This window comes from Ambystoma mexicanum, chromosome 6q, assembly GCF_040938575.1.
Source record: "Ambystoma mexicanum isolate Mex_15411 chromosome 6q, UKY_AmexF1_1, whole genome shotgun sequence".
Lineage (NCBI taxonomy): Eukaryota > Metazoa > Chordata > Amphibia > Caudata > Ambystomatidae > Ambystoma > Ambystoma mexicanum.
The window spans coordinates 878,837,209-878,853,556 of record NC_090937.1 but is presented as its reverse complement, the minus strand read 5'-3'; the positions used below and the strand labels follow the sequence as shown (position 1 = coordinate 878,853,556).

The window sequence follows — 16,348 nt, the reverse complement described above, 5'->3', positions numbered from 1 at the left end:
AATTCTCCCCATAGTGTGCTCCAGTGACGCGCGTGTTGCGTTGGTGTGCTCTCCCTCCTGCGGGCCTTGCACCGCTTTCTGGGCCTCTTCCCCCTCCCAACCCCCGCAGGCCTCGCATCCCTTCCAGGCCGCTAGGCGCTGAGGTTTGGCCTTCTTAGCTCCCCCGCGTCCCACCAAGCCCACACCTGGCCGGGGCACGCTGGAGTCACGGCCCCGCTCTAGCGGCTCAATGGGACGGGGGAAGGCTGATGTGCGCCCGATCGGTGCTCGATGTTCCGGAGCGGCCTTCCACCGCACTGCCTCCCCACTGTCGCGTGCGAGTGCCTCTATTCCCCCTCTCACCTCATGTATCCAGCGTGGGCCGCAGCTCAGGTGGGTCCGGCGGTCACCGTGAGCCTCTGCTGCCTCCGCTCCCAGCTCACGCTGTCTTCTCGCTTTGTCTGCCACTCATCTGGAGCTCGGTGGTTCCGCTGGCTGCTCCTCGGCCTGCATTTACTTCGGTGACAGTTCTAGTGCCCAGCCCTGCTGGATCTTCTGTGGGCGGGCACATGCGCTGGTTCGCTGCCTCTTGTCGTTCTCGGGGTCCAGAGCGCCCCCCCGCCGGCAGCGCACCAGGGCCGCAGCTTTTCACTCACTCCCCGCTGACGGGGCCCCGGGTCCTCGGTCTCGTCCACGGTTGGAGATTGATGATTATTTGCACATAGGAGCAAGATGGGGCCATCTTTCCTCAGCCGTCGGGCGCTTTTTCTTCAGCGCCGGGCCGCCATCTTGGCTCGGGTCGTCTCATTTAAACGCTTCAAACTCGCTTGCGGTAGCTCCACGTCGCTTCTCTTCTTCCCCGGCGGTGCCTTATGTGTTCTGCCACATCTGCCTCCTTTTCCGGCCAAAAACTGTCACATTTGTGGGGGGTTTGGGCCGTGTTGGCAAAGGGGGTTACAGAGCCTACCTCGGAGCCATCTGAACGGGTCCTTGGCCGGCCACGCCCCCCCAGACAATTATTTTTTACTTTATACATCCCTGAACTTCCATCCCTCCCACCTCTCCAGATAATTACCCTTCTGAGGTCGTCCCACCATGCCCTCCTCCTCACTCTCTCACCTTCTACCCCAACGCGATGATGTTTCCCGTGTATAACCGTGGAACTTTCCCAGGGACCGCCCTGAGCAGCCTTCACTTGCAACGGTCAGTTCTACAGCCATGTGCCCCGGCTTTAATTAACAAATAAACATGTCCAAGTCAAATATTGTTATCTTGAGGTTATCTGGGGGCTTCCCGTTCAGTCACCCACATCATTCCGAACAGCTTCTGCTTCTGGACCATGATTTTGATCACACCATTGGTCACGGGCTGGGAGCGGGATCATCACCTCCACATAGGCTATGGCCACTGAAGTATTTTCAAAGAAGTGCGCCCTGCCCCCATGCTGAATACGTAGCTTAGCAGGGAACATAAGGGCATATGGAACGCGCCTGGCTCTTAGTAATTTCTTCACAGTATTGTATGAACATCCAAGAACCTGTACTCCAGCAGCAAAGTCAGGGTAAATATGGACATTATTCGATTCGTATCAGAGTGTCCCTTGCTCGAGGAGAGTTTTAGGATGAGGGCCCAGTCTCTGTAATTAAGTAGTCACACTATGATCGTGGGCGGAGGGGCTCCTGGTCTAGGCAACTTAGCTAGAGTATGGTGGGCTCGTTCTACCAAAACACGTGTGGAGAATTTGGAAGATCCAAACATGGATAAACGTCTTCATGGGTGCCTTGCATGCCGCCTCTGGCACACCAACGATGCATATGTTGTTTTGTCTCTAGCGCGACTCGAGATCATCACACTTGCCACGTACTTTAATGAGTTTGGTCTTGAGTTCTGCAATGTCAAGATCGTGACGGGCCACCTTGTCCTCCACCTCACCAATTCTGGTTTCTGCTTCATTGATCTGGGCAGTCTCCTTTTCCAGTTTGGATTTGAATACCCAATTGTTGCAACAATATCGTCCAACTTAACATTAATGGACATGAACCACTCTGCATTGCTATAATCAGCTGGTCTGCTCATGTCTCTCCAGTTATAGTGTTCAAGTTCTCTGCCTGTGTCTTGTTTAAGGGTTGTGGGGCCACTGCTTGGGCACTGGTAAACAAATTAGTTGTGCCTTTTTAATTCCCAGCCCCTTTGGTCATGTTGTCTTTCGGGTCCCAGACTTCCTCTATCGCTCCCTGTATTGCTGGATTTCTTATTTCAGCAGGTTATTGTCCACTTTGTTTCTACGTTGTGCTCTTGAATCCAGTGGTATTCTACTTAGTTTGCCATATGTGATGCTAGGATATGTCTCCCTCTGTCTTTACAGGAGAGTCTGAATCCACAGTCTATTATCACCCCAGACAAATACTGCACAAGAAAGCTTTAGGTTTCCAGGTTATAGCTCTCTCTAGTTCCCCACTGGGTCCTGGATTTGCAGTGCACTGCAAGGGGTGTGGGTTTTAAAGGATGGTGTGGAGGTGACCAACTATCGTATGGATATCCTCTGGTGATCAGCGCTATCTGGCTCAATCATATGCTTCCTCACGAGTTATTTTCCAGATTTAGGAAGATAGTGCTGCAGTACGCAGTGCGGCCCCCCACATGGATTATCTCATCATTAGAGCCTAAATGGGCAGTGGTCCGAGGTTCAGCAGGGAGGGGAGTGGTCGGGTGCTGTGTCCATTCAACAAAGCCAGATTACACTGTTGACAGTTCACCAGTCATCACCGTGTGAGATCCTTCAACTGCGGCCCTCTCGCACGCCTAACCCCTGACTCACCCCTGACTCACCGCTCGCCGGGCTTTTGAGACCCCCGACAGGGTCCGTGGGACCACTCTTGGGCTGGGGACGCCCTCCGTCTGTGTGTCAGAGATCTACATGTCGCAGGAGAGTCACATGGATCGGGCTGCCGGTCCTCACTTTTTCTCCCTCATTTAGGTCGAAAACGCAGCGACGTGGGGCAGCCTGCTTCCAGTTCACACAAGTTTCCTCCTCGTCCCTGGCCAGGCCAGACCAACAACGAGCCTGCTTTCCTTCCTGTAAGCAAATTATGGCCGGCTCTGGATGAGGAACGCACAGGAGCCAATGCTTCTTGCCGGGGAAACGATGCGGTTCCGGCTGCTAGCATTCGTTGCTCCTCCCCCTTCCAGGCCAACAACGCTGCAGCTCTGGGTAGCTTGTTTCAGGCTCTCCTGGATGTCCCAGTCGGCCCCAGGCAGGTTAATGTGCCACCGGTCCGTTCTCTTCTCTCTGTGGACGGATTGGAACCAGCTTTGAACGGGGAGCGCCCAATGGTCACAGCTTCCTCAGACAGCTTCTCAATGTAATCAACTCTGACATTTAAAGGATAATAGAGTTATCAGGATGTTGCTGGGGCCGGAGCTCTTTCTTAGACCTCCATTGCCTATGGCTGCTCAACAGCACCCCTGACCCAAAGGTGATTTGTATGGGCTCTATTCTTCAGGTCTTCTTGTTTATTTTCCATGGCTTTGCTTTTCTCCTCTAGCACCTCAATCCTACATTGTAACTATACCACTAATGTTGTTTGTTCTGCAGAATGGTCTTCAACCTCACCAAGCCTTTGTTCCATCTCTAGAACCTGATGATCTAAACGGTCTAGTTTCGTCGAGATCTCTGTCCTACAATTGTGAAATTCCATTTTAATTTCAGTCGAAGGACTGAAGATCATCTTTCATGGCTAGTTGTTCTATGGGATGCTCTGGAGAATGGGTCTAGGCCCTTGCCGCTTCTACTTTTTCCCCTCTCTCTTGAGGTTATAAGAGAGTGGCTAGGTCAGCATTCTTTTGCGGCTTCTGCGGTTTGAACATAATTTGTGCTGTCTGAGCCGTCGCTCTAGGCATGCACTATATTTCACTGGACTGCGGCAACTGAAGCGATTCTCAGACTTATATCTCCTCTTTCCGGTGAGGTTGCGTGGTCAGAGTCAGATGCACCTCTCTATCTTGATGCTCCAGCCTCCTTAGAGTTGTATCATTTGAAGCACAGACTGTTGCTGAGGCCCGGATGGGGAGTGCTCCACCGAGCCCGGGGTGGATTCCCTCCGGATCCCCCCACTTAGCAATCCCCCGGGGGTTGGGCTTCCAGTTTGCCAGACAAGGATTTTTACACAGCACTCACTCAGGCTTGTCAGATAACGTTATGAGTTTTTGTGGTTCCTTTTCCTGCAGGGTGCCAGCTGTCAGTCAAAGGGGGGCCTCTCACTTCCTCACCCCATCGGCCGCGGGTCAACTCTGATGTTATGGTCCTGAAGTGATGTCTCTTCCTTACTGGCACCCCCCGGCTTGTGGGTATGAGCTGCGGCGTTCTTCCCAGCTTCTCTGCCCGGCGGGGCCACCACCTCAGACCCAGGGAGATCGCAGGGCCTGGGGGAGGAGGTCAGGCGGTGGGATCAGCGTCTCACCGGCGAGCAGCTGCCATTTTAACAGAGCTCTGCCGTGGGCGCGACAGAGCCATTATTTCATTTATTCCTGGCGCCGCTTCTCATCTCGATTGCTCCCCTTCAGCTTATGAAGGATGCCCCAGGTTTATAGGAACCCGTGAGGTGCTGCAGCCGGTGAAACTCTCATAATTCCCGGGCTTCACACGGAGACGCTTCAATCAGCAGCCCCCACAGTATCTTTCTTAAAGTCTGAGTTTTAAGGATGACTAAGATATTTCTTTCACAAAAGCAGTCTCTTAAGAATGGCAAAGAAATGTGTCTTTTACCAAACAATGATAGTAGAAATAGCAAAAATGCCTTTTTCCCCATGAAGGTGGCCAAACCTTCAGCTTTGAATGAGGTTAGAATGGCTATTTTTCACAACTACTTATGGAAAAATGTCTCTTTCTCAGAAATGACGGGATGAAAAAATGTCTCTTTCGCCTTACTGCTTCAACAATGGTTCCCTGGTATACTCTTCTTATAATCGATTTTAGGGATTGCTTTGTATACTCCCATGCCAGGAATCCCTCCTCGCCCCCCATTTGGTTCTTGCAGATCCCCTGGTGTACTCCCCTGCCAGGTATCTTTCTCCAAAAGGGTTTGTTGCCTGATGTGTTTTGTTCACCAGGTCATTCTTCACAATGTTCACTTTCTTTATCTTCACTTTATGCTATCTTGCAGTATAGCATATTAACACTCTTATACTGTCTATATTGCCTTAACTTTGGAGGTCACTGTGAGGGGTCAGTAATGCAAGGTGGACAACTGTTTGAAGATTTCTCAAAACATGCCATTTTATTCTCAAAATAAATGTAGCAAAATGCCTCTCTATCCCTACTCTGCTGAGGATTTCCCTGCCTAACTAAAGCGAAGGGAAAGCACTAACACATGATATCTGACTCTCACACTAAACAACAAATACACAAAGAAAATAATACAACATAACAAACAGCATTCACAGTTTCTGAATAACCTTCTGATGCCCTGGGTGCCTTTGCTTCCCCAGGATTCATGGTTAACTCTGCTAATGTTCAACCAAAGAAAGAAATGGCTCAAATCAGTTCTTGAGGTTTCAAAGTCAAAGTAAGATGTGTTAACCAAAGTTCTAATGATAGTAAATCTGTTCTCCTTGGTGGAAAATCCACTTTCCAACCAATAGCAATGGTAATCCCAACCACAATGATCTGTCCCCTCTCCAAGATGACTTGCCACATTTCAAAAGTAATGCAATATCCACAGCTATCAGTGATACACAGTTCTTGGTCAACAGTATTCCCTTAGTTACAGGTTTTGAATTCACAATTGTATATTTGTCAGGATGAATTCACAGTGCTGCTTCTTCCACTTCAGCAACTTCACTTCTACTTGATTCCCCATGAGAACAGTCACCTTTGTTGTTTGGTTAGGCTACTACAATTTTGCATCTACTGACAACCAGATATACCACCACAGCTTTAGTACTTTGGATTACTACCACAGCTTCAGTGATTTGTAATTCTTGTCAGGCTTTGGCAAGATACACTTTAAAGTACTTCAACACATTCAAGCAGGCAAGGCACTCTTCCTCTGAATATCTCTCTTCAAAAGGGGCAGCCTCTTTGCCGCTATTGTCAGTCTGCCACAATAGCTAACTGGGTTTGCCTTTAAGACTCACTTCTCTCTATCTTCCACAGTCTTTGGCACTACAGGTTGTGTCAACTTCAAAATAGTCTTTACAAGCAGCCAATTTTTCATCACCAGCTTTACCTTCACCGTTCTGCCAGCTATCAGCCCAAGTATTTACCCAGAAACCTTGATGCCACGCTCTTAGCTTCATGTAATGCTTGCCCACATGTATATTAGGCCAGTTGAGTTATTAACTTCACAGTAACAGTTAGATTGCTTTTCAACTCTGAGAAAGGCTAGTTTCACTTTTAATATTGGGAGGCTCTTGGCTTGTTCTTTTCTTCAATAGTAGATATACTTTCACGACTTATAGATGAAGAGGTGTGCCACGTTAAAGTAAATAATATATCAGTCTTTAAGAATCACAATTAGGCACACGCAACCACTCTTTGATTTAGTTTCCACAAGTTAAAAACGTAGATAAATCTTTGATCAAGGTTAGGTATTCAGTACTGGCCTTTGGAACGTTCACTCTTCTTAATTAGTGACACGCGACCACTCCTTTAAGTAGATAGTCTGTTAAGGGTTTAACAATGGGTTTAAGCAGTGTTTGCTCTTCACACGAATAAAAAGACTTTCTTCATATACTCAAGTGTTACTTTTCCATTGTTCATGGATTATAACTTCAACAAACAACTTCTACTTGCTTTAAATAACACGTGAGTGAATAGGAAATTGGATACTGTTGACGGCAATGCTTGTGGAAGGTATTAGAACGCCAGGCTTCACTCACCAGCTTAAACACTTGCTCGGCGGATCTCACCGATTCCACCACTTCTGCCACAACTTCTACTGCTTCTGGCTTCTTAGGGACCCGCATCCTTCCTCTCTGAAGGGGTCTTCAGTCTGGCCACACATTTATGGAGCCCCTCTCACTCCCAAGACCCACGGCTTGACAACTGCGCCTCGTCTCCAACACGTTCTCTGCACGGCAACCACAGCAATCAGTCTCACAAGGGGAAAGAAAGCTCTCAGGCACGCCTTCTGCTGCATAGCCTCTGCACATCAGAGTTTGGGGGAACAGGATTTTCTCCACGTTCAAGCGTCCCTATTGTTCTCCCACTTCTGCTTGGTTTGCCAGCTTTGTTTCCTCTTCTTTCTGCTACAACTTGCACTCCAGTCACAGTTCCAGCTCCTTCCAACTACCCGCACCTGAAGGGCATTTAATGCCTCCCAGGTTACTGCAGGTGTGGGATGTTAGGCTTAATAGCCTGACTACTGATAGCCCTCTTCCTCCCAGTACTCATGGGAATATGGGACATGTAGTCCCCTTCAACAAAGTTAGTTATTTTAACAATTGAAATAATTTTAAGGGAAGTTTTATTTCCCTTAAACTCATTAAAAGATCCACTCTTAGAATTTATGGTTACAGAGGAAGATATTTGACTCGGGGCATTTTTGCCCACTCCTTTTACCTTATACCTTTGGGAGTAAGGAGAGTGTTCATCCTGAAACGCTTTAACAGAACGTGTACCCCGGGTCACATATCTTATATGAAGGCCAGGGACCTTCTAACAACAACATACCATTACCTGTTTCAGCAACCCAGAAAGGCACTTCCTTTCAGAGGACAAATACTGCATCTCATCCCACAGGATCTCCTCACCACCCTGGGCCCATCTCCTCCCAGGTGATCCTCCCGACGTACACCACCCCCAAGGTCAGGATCAGGAAGCGTCTGCCTTTCCCTGGCCACCTGGGAGGAGACTTTAGCACAGTTTCAGTGAGGAATCTGTAGGATTCTTCACATCACTTGCCTCAAGCTTCCCCCATATGGAACTCTCACATATGAAGACTTGTTGAAGTTCCACTGCTTACTTTTACTTGTCCCAAAGCTCCCTCATATGCACCACTTACACATGAAGGCTTGTTCAAGTTCCACTTCTCAACTTCTCTAACAACACTTATTTACTTAGGAAAATGTTTACTCAAACCTTCCCCATTTGACCTCTTTATGCACGGAGAATCTGGTCTTTCAACTTCTTTGTTAACATTCACTTATTTATAATCACATTTGCTTCAGCTTCTCATAGTGACATATCAGGCATGAGGAATTATCCAAATACAGTCTTTCAAATTTACTTGGTCGGTATTCAAATGGCTCATTTAAATGTCCGGGCGCTTGTCGGTACGCCTGGGGTTCCCACTGTATTCGGGACAACTCGCTGTTTCCTTGAGTCCCAGACCTCCTGAACCCTGCTGCTGCAAAGTTACCAGGTGAGAATGGCGTCTCCTACTTGGCAGACCTGTTTCCAGCATTGTTCTTGTTCCCGTGTTCACTCGTGGGCAACTTAGCTGCTTTCATCGCACTCGGTACAGCTTCCTGGCTGCTTCTGGTATCCTTGCAGCTTCTCCCTGGAGTATGCCTCAGTACGCTGGGTCGCTTGCCACGCCGCTACCACCGGCTGATGAACAGTAGCCTAAAAGCACCTGCCTGTTCACACACGGTCTGCTTCAGCACATCTGCTGCTTTGGCTTACACTTCACCCAGACTGCGCCTTCTCTCTACCACTCCACACAAATCTCCTGATTGTCAGAGGTCAGTTTTAATTGTCCAGCACATGTGGTTCATTCTACAACTAGACTGCATGTTGCTTTTAGGGCTTCTCTCGTTGTTGATGATTTTATAAAACACTCTTATTTTCCTTTTCTTTTGTTTGATATTGTTAAGGTTGAACATGTTTTAACCACTATACAATACAAAATATATAAATATAAATATATATCCCTCAGACCTATTAGCGCAAGCAGTGGCGCGTTGCTGCCCAGTAAACCCAATAAAGCAGGTATTATTCCTTAAATAATCTTGACCAAGCCAGTCAACTTAAAACCAAAATCTAAGTTCAGCAGATTTCATTAGCGATACCAGGTACATTAGGAATTCTCAACTTACCACTAGATGCGTCACCATCTAAAAGGTTGTCATCTTCAGAAGTCTGGAAGTCCATAATAATCCCTGCTCCATCTAGAAGCTCTTCGTCACTACTTGCACTAGTGATACTGTTGTAACTGTTACGATAGTAGCTTCTATGGAACAGCTGCTCAGACTCCATTTAGCTGTTTAGATTACCTATGGAAAGCAAAAAAGAAAATGATGTTATTGTTATTTGAGAGTCACTGTTATAACCTGTGTTCAGGGAGAAAAAAAACAAAAAGCTTCACATGATTTATTATTTCCAGGGCAACAGTGACAACTGGGAGACTGGTCATTTGAAGCTTGGCACAAAGCAGGAAATAGCAACAAAATATGCAAAGCAGATAGGAAATTCTTTCACTACTTCTATACTTTTACACGATTTGCTTTATACCGCACAAGTCCTAGTGCACAGTAGTTTGTCTTCATTAATCAGTTTCACTACCTGCATCAGAGTCCCCAAAAAACTAGCCTGCATCCTTGAGTTAACACACTTCAAAAACCAATCGCACTTTTGTTGGTCTATATAGATCTTCCAATCATCTCATCTCAATCTCCATCACCAATTACCTCACCTAAACATACAAAGGATGGCTCAACTAGTAAACAAGCAGAACGCTTTGAAAATGAACCTAACAGCATTCTACATTATAATAACTCCCTCCTCATATTATCTGTTAAGAATGAAACTGCACTGTGGGCGTGAATTGGAGCCGACACGATGCAGTCACTCCTCTAAAGCCACCTGTGGACTGCCCGCTGCTATAGCTAAAATTGTGCGGTTCCTGTGGCCTACACGATCCATCGACGCCAGCTATGTGGATCGGAACCGATGGGGTACTAGCAGCTCAAAGATGAAAGCCGGGAGAGGGAGCACTTTGTCTGTACTCGTCGCTTGAATCCCGGTCCCCCCCCCTCTGTCGCTCGGCGAATCCAAGATGGCGGGCACACGTATGATGGCGTGCGCAGTCAGGAGTTGGAGGCGATCCTCCCCGTAGCACTCGAGCCGGAGGGGACGGACGAGTATCCGGATATCCAGACAAGAAGCGGGGACTGTTTCCATCGGCCAGTGAGGGCGGCCCGGGCCCTCCCTAGAACCGGCGAGAAGCCCCGCATGCACTGGCCCCGTTTTGTGCACCCTCTCTCTCTTCCTCCTGGGGCGCCCCGGCCCACGCCGCCTTACAGCTACACATCCAGCGGACGGAGATCTACGCGGGTTCCGTTAGTGGCCCACCTGGGTGCCCGGTGGGGCCTACCTTCCGGCCTATGGACATATGCAACGGCCCTTGAAGCGACTCAATTCCCTGGAGCGGTGATGGGAGACCCTCCACCCAACGGTTGGCGGCGATAGCCCTCAGCAGGAGCCCCTTGAGAGATCTAAGGTAGGCCTAGCCCGCATGCTTTTCTCCCTGAGCCCTTCCTGAGGCGCCCCGGCCCACGGCCCTGCTGCCCGCGGATAAGGCCTACATCCCGCAGTGGCAGCGCTTCTTAGCCTCTGTGGGCCCGCTACATCGCTCCCGGCGGCCACCGTCCCGCCGCTGACAACCAGCGCGATGACCAAGCAACAAAAGACCACCAAGTCTTCGGACATAGCAACTCTGCTGACCGCTTCCCACAAAGCTAAAAAACAAGATTCCTGCCCCTCTATCTCACGGGAATCCCTAGATAACAAGGGAACTTTGGCAACCAAAGAAGATATACGTGAATTCATGGAGGATATCAAATCAGAATTCCGCCCTTGTATGGCGTAACTCACAACTAAACTGGAAAGCACAGATAAAAAAGTCTCGGAGGTTGAACAAGGAGTGGGAGTTGTTGAGGATCATATCCAAGATCATGCCTCCGCGCTAACTGAGGTCCAACGCTCAATCGGACTATTGCAGGACAAGTACGACATCCTGGAATACAAGCAAGAGGACCTCGAAAATAGGGCCCGACGCAACAACCTCCGCATTCGGGGGGTTCCCACTTCGATCCCAGACAAGGGATTGGCTGAATATGTGGGCCTCTTTTTCCAATCTCTCCTCCCTGACCTCGAAGATTCACAGCTTCTCCTAGGTCGCACCCACAGGCTGAACCCCCGGCGCGGAGAAGAATCGTATGGCCCCTGCGATGTCATCACTAGGGTGCACTTCTTTACCACGAAGGAAGCTATATTGGCGATAAGCCGCTCCAAAGACGAAATTACATTCCAAGGGACCTCCCTCCAGATCTTTCAGGACCTTTCTCCTCTTACTCTTCAAAAGAGGTGAGCCCTTCGCCCTCTAACCATCCTTCTTCAGGCTCAAAAAATCCGCTACAGATGGCTCTTGCCCACAGCTTTGCAATTTTCATATAAGGGCTCGCTCAGGAAAATTAGCCACCTGGAAGATGCTACCGACATCCTGTGCCCAGATGCTTCCAAACCCTCGTCTTTCCTGCCCTCCGAAGCAACGGCTGACTCAAACCGGGTGGCCTCTCCTAATCTCACACAAGATTCTTGGTCGAAGGTCCCCAGATTCCGGAAGAGGAAATAGCCGGATGCGACCCCATGATGGAGCTTCCACCTCGACCCCGGCTTGCAGCCCTGCACCATGCTCCGATCAGCACCCTCAGGAACACAGATAAGCTTCATTCTTAATGCTGCGGGCATTATTCCACGGTCCATGCCCGGTTCCAAGGCAAAGTCCCATCTATGAGTCCTTGGAACAAACCACTAAGATTACCTTTAAGGTTAGCCATGTTGGCTACACACTGTTCTATGGCCCCGTTGGCCAAGGGAGGCATTAGACCCGCAAAAAGTCAGCCACCCTCAGTTAAAACTCAGCCCTCCCGTTGGCGGCCTGAGAAAAAACCCCACAGGCAGGTTGGGGAATGGCCACGCACTCCGCGACATGATGGCTGATCCCTCTACATCTCCCCCTCTACCCCCGGACTTGTCAACCTCCCCGGAACCGGCCCCAGAACATCGAACTCTGAGGTTCGTCTCCCTGAATGTCAAGGGACTAAATTCACCCGCCAAACGCAAGTCCATCCTACAGAAGCTTCAGAACGAAGGTGCAGCTATGCTACAAGAAACCCATCTGCTGCCGGCAGACCATAGCCGCCTGCGCTCCCGAAACTTTCCGGAGCAACTTTTCGCATCTGGGAACTCCAAGAGGGGTGGCACAGCTATCCTATTTGGGAGGGGACTGAACCCTCAAATTCTAGACTCTATAAGCTGCCCGCAGGGGCGGTACATGGCAGTGAAATGCCTACTACTGGGACAACTCTATTCTATAATTTCCGTATACTACCCAACTCAGGCGCTGTTCTATCAATCCTTGAGTACAACTCTCTCCCCGTTTCTGGAAGGCCAGATAGTGATTGGAGGGGACTTCAATGGGGTCCCAGACCCCACAAAAGACAAGTCACACCCCCCCCAGTGCCGGAGACCTCACCATAGCCCTGGCTCTCCTACAACTATTTAGAACTTTGGGGTGGTGGATTCATGGAGAGTACTCCACCCATCCGAAAGAGACTTTTCCTTTTATTCTTATGTCCACAGAACCTTCTCCAGGATAGATCTTCTAGTGTCTCCACAAATCTTCACGTTCACCAACAATGTGGCAATTGGCTCCAGAATCTTGTCTGATCACGCTTCGGTGACCCTGGAAATCCGAGTGCAGGAACCAGCTAACCCCCAACAGCGCAGATGGACTCTATATGATCCGATTCTCAACGAGATGCCACTCAGAGACGCAATCGCAACCATGATCACCTACTTCTTTAAGGAGAACCCCAGTGAAGACACCTCTACCGCCAATACTTGGGACACAATGAAGGCAGTAGTGCGGGGTGAACTGATTGCGCAAGGAGCGGCTTATCATAGACACAAACGTCAAACTCGCCAGGGCCTTGAGGAAGACCTTAGAAATGCAGAAAGGACCCATAAGGAGAGGGGCTGGACCCCTAAAACTCAGCGGGCCATCCGGATAGCACAAATAAAGATCGAGGCCCACTATGCCGAACACAATGCCCACCAAATGGCAAAAGCAAAACAGTTTTATTATGCTAAAAACAACAAAGCAAATAAGCTACTAGTGGCCACACTTGCCAAGGCGAAGAGGAACAATACAATTGTGGGCCTGCGGGACCAATGAGGCAAGGTCCATTACGCTGACCAGGACAAACTGTAGCTCGCGGCGACACACCTGACTCAGGCGATGACCGCTCCAGTGCGGGACATGGAGGAACAGAAGGAATACCTACGGGGTGCAGCACTTTCCCGGTTAAAAAGAACAGCCCGTGACTCTCTGGAGGCGCTGATTACTGACGAAGAAGTGGACGAGGCAATAAAAGCCCTTAAATCCCGAGCCCCTGGCCCTGACGGGTATACAACCAGGTTTTACAAGATTTTCAAACCCCAACTATTAGCACCTTTGGTACAGTTGTTTAACTCGTTCAGGACCACGGGCACTGTAACCCCGTCCATGCAGGAGTCAATTACGGTCTTATTACCTAAACCTGGAGGCGATCCGAAGAACCCTGCATCATATAGACCCATTGCCCTGCTCAACATAGATGCTAATATTTACTCTAAAATCCTGGCATCACATCTGTCTCAGTTCTTGCCGGAGATAATCAGTGCGGATCAGAGTGGCTTCCTCAGACACCGCTCCACGGCCGACAACATTCGAAGAGCCTTGGATCTGGTGGAACTTGCCTCCCGGGATTCCCGGGAATTGGTGCTTCTGGCCCTGGACGCGACCAAGGCGTTCGACAAAGTGGATTGGACTTTCATGAGGCTCACCCTTGAGGCTTTTGGATTTGGCCTGGAGTTCTGCACTATGACGCTGGCAAACTACAAAGCTCCCAAAACCCTTCTCAGGGTTAATGGCACCCTCTCCTCCCCCATTGTTACACCCCCATCCACATCCACATCCACAAGCCCTCCTGTTCCACCCCGTAATTCCATCAGTACACGGCAGAGACATAGAGCACAGCAAGTCATCACACGCAACATTGCACATCCTCACCCTCAGGTTTGCCGACAAGGGGCTGGCCGAACTCAGCGGCGCTGGTTTATGCCTCGCTCTCCATTTCTGCATTGGCGATTGCCGTGGAGACGCGCCACGGGCATTCCGTGTCTCCGCTGCCGGCGCTTGGACGCTTTTCCTCCACGCGTCCAATCGCGTGTGTGCCAATCACGTGTGTGAGCCACGTGATCGTGGGAGCGTCCGATCACGATCAAGTGCGTGGGTCACATGGTCACTGGAGCGAGCGTTCAAAAGCAACGCGCAAACTCCCATCCGCGCTTCACAGCTGATCTTGGTTGGACTACGGACTTGACGCTGCTTTTCTTGATCTCGGATTTTGCCCTTGGATTCCGACCCGCTTCCCATTTTTGTACCTCGCCCAGACCTGCTTCTTTCTGGCTTTGACCTCGGCTCCTCCCACGGACTGCTTCTTGGATTTCCCTTGCTTGGTACCTTGTCTTGAACCGCTCCCCCTGGACACGACCTCGGCTTTCCTCCTGGACTGCAATTGGATTGCCCCTTGGTTTAGACTCTGCTCTCTGGATCACGTGCCATATTGTTTGGCTCACAGTACCAAGTTCCGTATCAGGTGGTGATTCCATCCTTCAAGTGCATTGCCAGGCTGCTACCTTGTCGTCAACCCTGCCGGCTCCCTCAGACAAACACCCCACATCAACACTGGTTTCCAAACAACCACTCAGGGTAAGCTCCCTTGTAGATAACAAATATACCCCGTACACAATCCTTAATGTTATCTAACCCGCGTGTTTGCCTTACAGTGGTCGGGGGGACATCTTCCGGCATTCCTGGTTCCGGCTGACGACATTCACCACCTGTGGCCTGAAGGGCTGCTCGAGCAGTATATTGATCGTTTGCTCGAGTGGGACTTGGGGACAGAGATATCATCGCCTACACGACCATCAAGTCTTGACACCCATAAACCTAACTTGCGGAACCCGACAGGGATGCCCGCTGTCGCCACTTCTCTTCGCTATAATTATGGAACCGTTTGCCCAGCGGATCAGGTTGAACCCTGCAGACGAAGGCTTTCAGTTAGGCCCGGCACACCACAAGCTGGCCCTCTATGCAGACGATGTCCTCCTGACTATCATGAAACCCCGCTCCACCCTCCCTCAAGCCCTGGCTGAGATAACGAGCTATGGCAGGGTCACAGGCTTCACAGTCAACTACTGGAAATCGGCCGCCATGGGAGTGGGTTTGACCCAAGAAGCCCTAGTTCCGCTGTGCCCAATACAATGGACGACCAAAGGAATTAGCTACTTGGGAGTTCAGATCCCGGCCAACCCAAGCAAGACCTATCAGGCTAATTTTCCCCCATTATTTACAAACTTGGAGGCAGATTTGAGACGCTGGACGGCACAAGAGATATCACTGATGGGCCATATTGCAGCCTGTAAAATGAACTTACTACCGAGATTTCTGTATGCGTGCTCCACACTCCCGGTGCCGGTTCCGGCGCCAGCCCTTCAACACCTACAGAAGAAAATGCTGCAGTTTATTTGGAGGGGGAAAAAGCCCAGGATCCCTAAATCCACGATGCTGGGCAACGCAAAACTGGGTGGCCTCGGGGTCCCTGACCTGCAGAAATACCAAATGGCGGTTCAACTGTCCTGTATCCAATCATGGCAAGTCCTCACCAACTGCCCTAGATGGGTGGACCTCGAACAAGCGCAGTTACCCCTCCCGCTACGCTTTCTCCCACATGTCCCCCCTCCGGAACGGCGACAGTGGCGGAATCTTCTGGCATCCACCAAATACACCATTTCGGTGTGGGACAAGGCGTTGAAACAGAAGAGGACCCCGACGGGGCTCAGCCCCCTCTCCCTGGTGTTTATGAACCCGACCTTCTCTCCTGTCTCCCCGGAATTTTAAGGCCTGGATTGCAGGAGGCCTAGAGACCCTGGGTCAACTTTTTGAAGGGGGGCAACCCTGCACCTTTGAGCGATGCAAAGAACTCTTTAGGATCCAGGAACAAGATAGATTCACATATACCCAGCTACGCCACTGGTGCACCCACCCACTGACTTGCCAGGCGGCTACTCGTCCCCCCCACAGCCATCGAATTGACCCTTAATGAGCTCCCGCCCCGAGGAAGAATCTCCACTCTATACAAGCGCCTCCAAACGGATTTTCTAACCTCCAAGACCCGGTATATGGCCCTATGGGAGGCGGACCTGGGCCATCCGATTGAAGACCAACAGTGGGTTGACATCTGGTCCCGGGTTCACACCTCCTCATCATGCATCACAAATAGAGAGTGCGCCTACAAGATCCTCCTCCGGTGGTACTAC

The 16,348-nt window shown here is 50.1% G+C and overlaps 1 protein-coding gene across 2 annotated transcripts in view; it reads right to left on the bottom strand.

Moving 5' to 3' along the window:
• CLCN3 (chloride voltage-gated channel 3) overlaps positions 1 to 16,348 on the bottom strand; it is a 1,376,048-nt gene that overhangs the window by 1,119,256 nt on the left and 240,444 nt on the right. For both annotated transcript variants that reach the window (XM_069631401.1, XM_069631403.1), the window contains exon 2: positions 9,019 to 9,195. In XM_069631401.1, the coding sequence (XP_069487502.1) occupies positions 9,019 to 9,178 (160 nt within the window). In that variant the 5' untranslated portion in view covers positions 9,179 to 9,195. The remainder of the gene's footprint in view (positions 1 to 9,018; positions 9,196 to 16,348) is intronic.